The 11195-nt window shown below is 45.6% G+C and overlaps 1 protein-coding gene across 1 annotated transcript; it reads right to left on the bottom strand.

Annotated features, from left to right (window-relative positions):
- Positions 1-4386: 4386 nt before the first annotated feature.
- LOC130419568 (uncharacterized) lies at positions 4387-9420 on the bottom strand. Its single transcript, XM_056746406.1, has 3 exons — positions 8794-9420; positions 8234-8743; positions 4387-4820 (listed from the first exon to the last, which is right to left on the bottom strand). Exons 1-3 carry the CDS (start codon positions 9418-9420, stop codon positions 4581-4583), a joined length of 1377 nt encoding a protein of 458 aa, XP_056602384.1. The 3' UTR covers positions 4387-4580.
- Positions 9421-11195: the final 1775 nt, after the last annotated feature.

Genomic DNA, 11195 nt, shown 5'->3' with positions numbered 1-11195 from the left:
TCACATTTGAAATCTTATGACTTCCACAAAACACGAAAAAGAAAATGCTAAAAACAGCATAAAGGTAACAATATTGATATCAACAAAAGTAATTGGGAAAAATATTTTCATTATTTTATTTTCTATTTATACGGTTTTAGTTCACTGAAAAACAGTCCCCTTACCATGGAGTCAATTTTAGAAAAAACGCAGTTTCGAGCTCCCTGTCATGTAAGCCAAAACATGAGTTTTGCTTGGACGTGAAACCTGTTAAAGTTTCTTGATGTTATGTGGACTGAAAACCATAACTGTTTAAATAAGAACATCAACTGTGATGCAAACAAAGTGCTGTGCAAACTATTGTATGCTGTAATGAGAGTATGTTTTGTTCAGACAAAATCTCAGAAAATTGTTTCAAGACTAATGCAATATACAAAACGAATTTAAAAGATAATCAAATACACAAGGCCATGTTAACACTACATCTTTGGAGAGCAGTTTACACCAAGTCCGGTCTAACTCCAGTCCCTGAAACATTCACACAATTCTCACTTTCCTGGTCCAATACAACAAACCAGTGAATTTATGCATTTTATTTAACTACGAATAAAATGTGGTATTCAGGTGGTGACAAAAAAGCCCAGGTGATGCCCACAGCTATAATATGAGCATTGGTAAGATAAATTGAAGTAGAATGACAATGGTAGACATCATATTGAAATCTCTGACTTTTGATTGCAGACTTGGGTTTTAACTTAAAGAAAAATCAGTTTAATACTGCCAGCCCTCAGGAGAGAATTGATGAACTCAGGTAAAAGCATCTGCTTTGATTTTTCATGTGAGAAGAAACTTTCCACTCTTTGCTTATCAGAGCTCATCAAGCTCTCAGCATTTCACTCTATCATTAACTGTTTTAATGATCGCTTCTCGCTGGACCAGCACTGAAGCTGCTGATGTATCTGTCCAGCTCATGTTTCACTCACTCACCTGATTCACAGTACAGACATACAACAGTTGATGGTCCAGGGATTCCACCCAAACAGTAAAAGTTCAATGATACTCTCCTTATTATTACTTTAAAAATACAATGATGTTTTAACAATGTTAGTGTAACCTACACTCAATGGCCACTCCATAAGGTACACATTGTGAGTTAACAAAAGCTAATGAGCAACATAATGTCTTGAGATGTATATGACTAAATGTAATGTGGATGATGAAAACATGCATCAGGCAGAAGGAGAAAGGTGATTTAAGTGACCATGAAATTGGTATGGTTGTTGGTGCCAGACAGACTGGTTTGAATTTTTCAGAAAGTGCTGATCTACTGAGATCACGCACTAGAATCACTGGGGTTTACATAGATTGGTCAAAGACAGAAATATCCTCCACAGTCATCAGATTTCAATCTAATAATGTACCTTTGGGATGTGGTGGAACAGGAGATTCACATTATAAATCTGACTAATCTGAATCTCTGAGGAATGTTTTCAGCACTTTGTGAATTAAGGCAAAAGGGTTCAACCCTATACACTAACCAAAACGTGTCCCTAAAATAGTGACACATTCACTTATTCCTTTCATTCTAACTATAACAGTTGGTTGCTATACCATTAAAGGATATTAGGTAGTAATGATGCTTTTTTTGTCCTAATTGGTTTCAAATGTGGCGTAAAGACACATTTACTCATTTAGTATGTTTACACTGCGCACACAGCTGCCACTTGTCATACAAAAAGAATTCACCAATTAGACTTAATTATCCTTTGTTCTGGAAAATGTCTGATTCAAATGAAAGGCATAGCAGAGCTAAGATATACTGTACATGTATATGTAATGCATATACTTTATTGCCCATTTCGATTTACCTTCATTTGAATGTGACGTCACGCACTTAGGAGAACGCCCCCCTTGGATGGCAAGAGAAGGCTTCCTATTGTATAGCTTAAATAACGAATAGTTGTTGTCCAATAATATGCACTGAACATTGAGGAGACAAGCCTGAGCAATGCTTCCACAGAAGCCCGTCTAATAAACAAACCCGGAAAAGGAGGAATTTGTGAATTTTGTGTAATGCTGTGTTAGACGTACAGTAAATACATGGAAAGTCCAACATGATTTGCAAATCCTTTTGCACCTTTATTTGACCATAATGTAGTATTACGAGTATTAAACTTGTGATACGACTGAACTTTATTGTTTTTCATTAAAGGGATATTTCACAGGCAAAACAAAATTTCCCCCATTTCAAGCCTCAGGTTCATGTGCAGCAGAGCGATAATGGAAGCTAGACATCAAGGTTAATTGTGCTTTCAATATGGACATTTGTCTTTAAAAAATGCATTGATTCGCTTCAGAAGAACTTTGTTAAGACCACAGATGCGCATCGAGCAGTTCCTTTATCGATGGATGCACTTTTTGGAGATTCAAAAAGTCAACGCCCATTAACTCCCATTCTACCGCTTGGAAGTAAAATAATACATGATATTATAACTTCAACTGTATTATTCTTCAAGAAGAAAGTCATATTTAGTCAGGATGCCTTGAGGGTGAGTAAAACAAGGGGAAATTTTGTTTTGCCTGTGAAATGTCCCTTTAATATGATGAAAGTAATACAGTAATCACCGTAGTGGAGCTCTGACAGGAATCTGCTGGTTTTTAGAGATTAAAATAAAGCAGCAGGTTCTGTATATGGGTCGCAAGTGCCCAAAAAATGTAGTGTATGTTCATATCTTACATTATCTTCTGTTAAATGGTGATTTAAATAATCGTAACATAAGAAAACTAGTTGTGTCTCTATGGAAAGCCCAATGTAAGCTGCCGATTTCCAACCCCAGTAGTAGACCACGTGACTGAAAACTATGGATAGGATGTTGGATTTGCTCATTTTTATTCCACTTATTCACAATGGAAGATGTGTTTTAGTGGCTATTTGTCCATACAAAGAAAGTCTGGTCATACAAAGAAGTTGAACTGACATGATGGTGAGTAAATGATGAAAGGATTTTCATTTTTGGGAATCTGTTCCAAAAATGACTGAATAATGGCTGATCCAAAAATTGACATGACAAGTTTAAACAGAATTGGCAATCTTGTCCATATTGTTTCCCTGCCTTCAGACTTTCATCACCAGCACTAATACAAGCCCCAACTTGGGTAAGGACCAAACAGATAAAGCCTACAGAGCGTAATGTCCTTTATTACCATTTGTAATAATGCAGTAACCGAATAAGGTCAATTTAAAGACATTCATGCATAAGCTGTATTGTAGTTAAGTAGTACGGCATTGCCATGTAATGCATGCTTAGGAAAAATAAGGGCCTTGCATCTGGGTTACATTACCTCAGATAGTGATAAATGTGTGCCATTGACTTCATACTGAAAGGTCCTATCGCTTCTCTTTGCAGATGTCAGATAAATTCAAGTAAATGAAAAAATATTGGTTGACCGTGTATGCTAACACTAGTACTCGTGAAACCTGACCTTGAAAAAACGTAGCTGTGTGATACTGTATGTCACCATATGGAACTGAACTCAGAACAGTAGCATGGTTCAGCCTAATCATTTCATATAGGAAAATGGGAAAAAAAGCCTTCACCTTTCAGCCATGAAAGTGAATTTGAATTGTTGAATGCATTATGATTACAGGATGCTCTCTATTGAACGAGTCTCACATCTGCCAAATACTCAGGGTTATGACTCTTTTATGGAAACACAATAAGCTAATGTGCTGCATGATGACCAAGGATTTATGCAGATAGCATTTCTTGGAAAATGAAAGCGGATGTTATACTGAAAGAAGATAAAATATATGACTCTTGAAAATTAAAATTCTGTCATGAATAACTCAAACCTGTATAAATGTCTTTGCTCTGTTAAAAACAAAGAAAGATATTTAGAAACATGTAAGCAACAGAGATCTCTGTGGCACCATTGACTACCATTGTAAGAAGGTAATTGTCAAAGGTGACATAGAACTGTTTTTTTTCCTAAATTCTTCAAAATACTGTATCTTTCTTTGTGTTTAACAGAGCAAAGATATTTATAGGGATATTTTTATTTTATTACTCTAAACCTGTACATTTTAAATGCATTTATCTACCAAAAGTTTATTTTGTAAGATTTGGGAAGTAAACTAGAATATGGTCCTAACTAGGAGTGTCACAATTTGACAATTACCATAATAATAATAACTGTGGTTATTGATATTGTATAAATAATACACATATGGATATATCTCAGGACCTGGTTGACACTCCATTAAAGGTGGTGGTATTTCACATTTAACCTTAAGACAATACTCGCTTTGTCCTCCTTACACTTGTATTTCTAGTGAGATTCCTTGGCAAAAAAATGAAAATATCATGAAATCATGATTGTGTCACGGGAAGAAACACACGGATTCAATTGCAGGTAAAATAGTTTATTAGAGGCAGGTGAACAGGTAGTCTATAGAATCCAAGGCAGAGTCTCTGGCTGCGAGGCCAACTGGGAAACCCAGCATACGGCAGCGCCAGTGATTTGAATAGAGCCAAAGATCGTAGTCCTCCGCGCTGGCTACGAGGCCAACTGGGAAATCCAGCATACGGCAACGCCAGCGACTAGAGTGAAGAGTGTCCCCGCTCGACTGCTTTACAGACGGTAAAGGGACGAGCTACCATAAGATGCTTGATCCGACTGTGTGCAAAAGTTCTTCCACAGGATGTAGATCCTAAGGTGCCGGTCCCAGGAGGAGAAAGAAACAGTCCAGTGGACGGTAGAGAAGCGACCACGGCAGAGAGTCCACGTAGCAGGTAGGTGAACCGGGAATGACTGGAAGGAGTGAATAATCCACAGGGTAACTGAAGAACAACACACAGGAATTCCACGAGACACGACTTAATAAGACAAAACTAGATAAACAAATAAGGACTCAACTTGACTGGGAAAGCTAGGCTAGGCTAGGCTTGCTAACAAGTAGCGTGCGTGACCAACTAGAGTTGACGAGAGCACAATGAGAGTGAGAAGTGGTGAAGATTAAGTAAGGGTGAAATTAACTGGACACCAGGTGTAGGCACTGAGGGTAACGAGGGAGTGATGAGTGCAGCTGCTAGACATCAACACACGTAACCGAACACAGCACAGAGACAACACAAGCACGTGCTCACCAGGGTACTGACATTACCCCCCCCCCCCCACGACCGCCCCCAGGCGGCCTGGGAGGGGGCTCACCTCGTCTCCGATGAAGCTCCACAATCAACGACCGATCCAGAATGTCCCGAGACGGCACCCAGCTTCTCTCCTCTGCGCCATAGCCCTCCCAGTCCACGAGGTATTGAAACCCTCTGCCCCGCCGCCGTACGTCAAGAAGTTTCCGAACCGAGTAGGATGGCACCCCATCGACAAGACGGGGCGGAGGGGGGGGTGGTCGGCTGCAAGCGGGATTGAGGGGAGAGGAAATCACAGACTTAATCCGGGAGACATGAAACACCGGGTGAACCCGACCGAGAGAGGGGGGAAGTCTGAGCCTGACTGCCACCGGATTAACCACCTTGGTGATTCGGAAAGGCCCCAAGAACCTGGGTGCCAGCTTACGAGAAGGCGCCCGGAGAGGCAGGTCCTTAGTAGAGAGCCAAACCCGTTGACCACACACATAAGTGGGAGGTGAAGACCGGTGACGATCGGCTGCTGCCTTGGTACGTCTAGAGGTTCGGACCAGAGCCTTTCTGGCCTTGCCCCAGGTGCGCCGGCAGCGCTGAACGAAAGCCAGAGCCGACGGTACCGCAGCGTCGGGTTCCTGTGATGGGAAAAGAGGAGGGTTATAACCAATAGAGCATTCGAAGGGAGACAAACCTGAAGCAGCCGACGGAAGGGAATTGTGGGCATATTCTACCCACGAGAGCTGTTGGCTCCAGGAACTCGGATTGGAGGATGTCAGACAGCGGAGCATTCTTCCGAGATCCTGGTTGGCCCGCTCACACTGTCCGTTGGTCTGGGGGTGGAATCCGGAAGACAGACTCGCTGAGGCCCCGATCTGCTTGCAAAATTCCTTCCAAAAGCGGGAGGTAAACTGCGGCCCCCTATCAGAGACCAAGTCGACTGGTAACCCATGGAGCCGGAAGACGTGGTCAATGAGCAGTTGTGCAGTCTCCCGTGAGGAGGGGAGTTTGGGTAGAGGAACAAAATGGACCGCTTTGGAGAAACGGTCCACCACTGTGAGAACCACAGTGTTACCGCCAGAGGAGGGGAGCCCAGTAACAAAATCCAGGGCAATATGAGACCAGGGGCGGGAGGGGATAAGGAGGGGGTGGAGCAGACCACTGACAGGACGATTACTGGTCTTAGATTGAGCACACGTCGGGCAGGCCAACACGAACTGTCTGACATCCTTGGACCATGATGGCCACCAGAAGCGCTGACGAATCGAAGCCAACGTTCCCCGAGTTCCTGGATGGCAAACCAGTCTGGAAGAGTGTCCCCACTGAAGGACCTCAGAACGCAGCGCAGCCGGCACGAACAGTTTACCCGCCGGACACTTGGTAGGAACTTGCACCCCTCGGGCGGCCTCTCCCACCCGCTGCTCGATCCCCCAAGAGACAGCCCCCACCAACACTCCCGTAGGAAGGATGGTGTCGGTCGACAGACTGTCCCTCGGGACAGCGAACAAGCGGGAAAGAGCATCGGGTTTGACGTTCTTGGACCCAGGCCGGAACGAGAGGGTGAAGTCGAAACGACCAAAAGAAAGTGCCCAGCGGGCCTGACGAGCGCTTAATCTCCTGGCCGAACGGATGTACTCCAGGTTCTTGTGGTCCGTCCAGACCAGGAAGGGCTGCGCTGCTCCCTCCAACCAGTGGCGCCACTCCTCCAGTGCTAACTTGACCGCCAGCAGCTCCCTGTTGCCGATGTCGTAGTTACACTCTGCCGGGCTGAGTCGATGGGAGAGGAAAGCGCAAGGATGAACCTTCCCATCCTGGGCGGAACGCTGTGACAGGACTGCGCCTACCCCGACATCAGAGGCGTCGACCTCGACAATGAACTGACAGGCAGGATCTGGAATAGACAAGACAGGAGCAGAGATAAAGCGGGACTTTAATTTATCAAAGGCTACCTGAGCCTGCTGATTCCACCTGAACGGAGTCTTAGTAGAGGTCAGCGCCGTAAGGGATGCAGCAATCTGACCAAAATTTCTGATGAAACGCCGGTAGAAGTTGGCGAATCCTAGAAAACGCTGCAGTTCCTTACGAGAGTCAGGAGTTGGCCACTTGGCGACAGCCTCAGTCTTAGCTGGATCAGCCTTGATACCCGTAGTGGATATTATGTGGCCAAGAAATGTAACGGACTCGGCATGGAACTCGCACTTCTCCGCTTTAACAAAGAGTCGATTCTCGAGCAGGCGTTGGAGAACCCGTCTAACATGTTGGGTGTGTACCTGGGGGGAGGGGGAGAAAATCAATATATCATCCAGATACACAAAAACAAATTGATTAATCATGTCACCCAAAATGCTATTGACTAGGCCCTGAAAGACGGCTGGAGCATTGGTGAGACCGAAAGGAAGCACCAAATACTCATAGTGTCCCGTAGGTGTATTAAATGCCGTCTTCCACTCATCTCCCTCTCGAATACGGACAAGGTGATAGGCGTTACGGAGGTCTAATTTGGTGAAGACCTTAGCTCCCTGCAATAGTTCGAAGGCAGAAGACATAAGGGGTAGGGGGTACCTGTTTTTCACGGTAATGTCATTCAAACCTCGGTAATCGATACAGGGACGAAGGGAGCCATCCTTCTTTTGAACAAAGAAGAAGCCCGCACCAGCAGGAGAGGAGGAGCGACGGATGAGTCCCGCCTGAAGAGCATCGCGGATATATAGGTCCATGGCCTCTCTCTCAGGACCGGACAGGGAGAATAAACGACCCCTGGGGGGAGAAGTGCCGGGAAGAAGGTCGATGACGCAGTCGTAGGGGCGATGAGGAGGAAGCGAGGCCGCCCGGTCCTTGCTGAAAACCGCGCCGAGATCATGGTACTCCACCGGAACAGAGGCCAGGTCAATGGATTCCCTCTGAGGAGCACAAAACATAGAGACAGAAGACAAAGCAGGACCAAGACAAGATACATGACAAGAAGAATTCCAAGAAGAGATAGTGTTGTTAGCCCAATCAACATGAGGACCGTGCTGTAACAACCAGGGATGCCCAAGGACAATGGTATTGTTAGGGGACTCGAGGATGTACAGCACAATGCTCTCACGATGATTCCCCGAAATGAGTAAACTTACGCAGGGAGTGCAGTGAGTGATAGTGAAGAGGAGGGCTCCTCCAAGTGACCGTGCCGGGACTGGAGTGGAAAGAGGAACCGAAGGAATATTCCATCGTCGAGCCGTCTCCCGATCAATGAAATTACCCTCTGCCCCTGAGTCCAATAAAGCCAGGCCTGAGTGTGAGCTCCCCTGGAACTCCAAGACGAAGCACAGCTGTGTGCGGGAGGCATCAGGAAGAGGACAGAAGATCTTGCCCACCAGTAGCCTCCTATCTACTAGTGGGCGTTGGCTTTTAGTGGGCACTTGATGGCCAGATGGCCCGGCTTCCCACAGTAGAGACAGAGCCCCTGGGTGAGACGTTGGTGTCTCTGGAAAGGAGTGAGTCGAAGCCGTCCCAGCTGCATAGGTTCGGACTCCACAGGAGGTGGGAGGTGAGACTCGCTGACCGTCAGATCCGGAGAATCCATTTGGCGCCAAGAACTGTTCGTCTGTCGACGTCGGCGACGTAGATCCAGTCGTGATTCTACCCTTAAAGCAAGAGAGATAACCTTCTCCAGTTCCGTCGGGACGTCCATGACCGCCAACTCATCTGCAATCGTGTCATTAAGTCCTTCCAGGAAGCACGCTCGCAATGCCGCTGCGTTCCACTCACAGGCGGCACTGAGGGTCTGAAACTGAATAGCGTATTCAGTGACGGAGATCCGCCCCTGAGACAGGCGTGAGAGCTTGGCGGCCGCTTCGTCTCCCCGGACTGAGCGATCAAACAGTCCTTCCATCTCCTTGCGAAAAGTCTCAAATGAAGCACAACATGGAGCTCTGGCGTCCCAAACAGCCATTCCCCATTCTCTGGCAGAACCGCAGAGGAGTGTGAGAACGAAACTTACTTTAGATGCCTCAGAGGAGAAACGACGAGGCTGGAGGTTAAACACCAGGGAGCATTGGGAAAGAAAAGCCCGACAGGAGTTAGTGTCCCCACTGTAGACAGGAGGGTTATTGACGTGAGGTTCAGGTTCAAGACGAAACGGCTCCCCCCGCGTGGTGGCTTCGTTATGAGCGTGCTGGAAGCGAGCCGAGAGATCTGCAATCTGAGCATGGAGAATACCGATCTCCTGCGATGCCGTGTTGAGGCGGGTTTCTTGTTGGCCCAGTAATATCCCTTGTTGAGAAACTGCTGAGTGCAGAGGATTTTGCTCCGCTGAATCCATTCTTGGTGCTCTCGTTCTGTCACGGGAAGAAACACACGGATTCAATTGCAGGTAAAATAGTTTATTAGAGGCAGGTGAACAGGTAGTCTATAGAATCCAAGGCAGAGTCTCTGGCTGCGAGGCCAACTGGGAAACCCAGCATACGGCAGCGCCAGTGATTTGAATAGAGCCAAAGATCGTAGTCCTCCGCGCTGGCTACGAGGCCAACTGGGAAATCCAGCATACGGCAACGCCAGCGACTAGAGTGAAGAGTGTCCCCGCTCGACTGCTTTACAGACGGTAAAGGGACGAGCTACCATAAGATGCTTGATCCGACTGTGTGCAAAAGTTCTTCCACAGGATGTAGATCCTAAGGTGCCGGTCCCAGGAGGAGAAAGAAACAGTCCAGTGGACGGTAGAGAAGCGACCACGGCAGAGAGTCCACGTAGCAGGTAGGTGAACCGGGAATGACTGGAAGGAGTGAATAATCCACAGGGTAACTGAAGAACAACACACAGGAATTCCACGAGACACGACTTAACAAGACAAAACTAGATAAACAAATAAGGACTCAACTTGACTGGGAAAGCTAGGCTAGGCTAGGCTTGCTAACAAGTAGCGTGCGTGACCAACTAGAGTTGACGAGAGCACAATGAGAGTGAGAAGTGGTGAAGATTAAGTAAGGGTGAAATTAACTGGACACCAGGTGTAGGCACTGAGGGTAACGAGGGAGTGATGAGTGCAGCTGCTAGACATCAACACACGTAACCGAACACAGCACAGAGACAACACAAGCACGTGCTCACCAGGGTACTGACAGATTGTATTGTTATGTGAATTATTTTGATAATCATGAAGTAAAATATTGTGGCACTCTTAATCCCATCCTTTTAAAAAAAATATTCATGGAGTCATTAAACATGCAGCTTTCTGGTGGAGCTGTCTGTATCAAAAGTATAAATCTTAAAATGATACAGACAGCTGTTGTCTGACAATGAACGCCGTTTTGCACGTGTAGACTCCAATCCTGTAACAGCACAAAAACCTCACAACTTTTAATGTCTTTTTAAACTGCCAATAAACCACAAATCAGCCCACCACGTGCTAACCACCTCAGCCCTCCCGACATAACTCCACCCCCACAGAGGAAGAGAAAGCGTCCAATGCAACATGCTATTGTTTATTAGTGTTGGACGGCGCACGAGGGAAGTTTGGACATGTGCGCTTGCAGTGGTGGTGGTGCTGTCCGACACAGACATTTGTGAGGAAGAAGATCTAAACATACCTCACTGCCTAATGTTTGGATAATAAACACCATCTTTGTTAGGGTCAAAGTCAAGAAAGTCACGTGTTTCTGGTGCGCTACACTGTTAGCTTTAGCACTAGCATCAACCACACCAGCTGGAGACATGAATCAAACACTCAAAGTTTAAAACAGGAAGTACGGAGTTCACAAAGTGTAACATGCTGCTTCCTTTTCTCTCCCAATTCCCTAAAATTACATTCTCATATCAAAGCGGAACAGATATAGGACAGACAAGAGAGTTAGAGTATCCTTGATGTGGAGGAGAATGCTCTTTAAATAATAAACTCCCTGCTAGGCTGCTGTGGATGAAAAAATAGTGTGTCTCAAGATTCAAGGAGATGCTATAAAACTGCTCTTGGCCTGGAACTGGGCTGAGGATTTTGGGAAAGCGAATGAGATTACCAGCACTTTTCAGAGGAGGGTCAGATGAGGGCCATTTTAGGGAGTTACTTTAATCCATAAATTACTGTTAAAATTTTGCTCGAAAAAA

Source organism: Triplophysa dalaica, chromosome 4 (assembly GCF_015846415.1).
Source record: "Triplophysa dalaica isolate WHDGS20190420 chromosome 4, ASM1584641v1, whole genome shotgun sequence".
In the NCBI taxonomy this organism is placed as follows: domain Eukaryota; kingdom Metazoa; phylum Chordata; class Actinopteri; order Cypriniformes; family Nemacheilidae; genus Triplophysa; species Triplophysa dalaica.
The sequence above is the reverse complement of the archived record's forward strand: the minus strand, read 5'-3'. Positions and strand labels throughout refer to the sequence as shown.

Excerpts from the sequence above, each read along its gene's own strand:
- LOC130419568 (XM_056746406.1), bottom strand. The coding sequence starts at position 9,420 with ATGGATTCAGCGGAGCAAAATCCTCTGCACTCAGCAGTTTCTCAACAA. Across the intron at positions 8,744-8,793 it reads CGATTGCAGATGAGTTGGCG|GGTAGAATCACGACTGGATC; the intron begins GTCATGGACGTC and ends TCTTGCTTTAAG. Across the intron at positions 4,821-8,233 it reads TCACTCACTGCACTCCCTGC|TTACCCTGTGGATTATTCAC; the intron begins GTAAGTTTACTC and ends GTTGTTCTTCAG.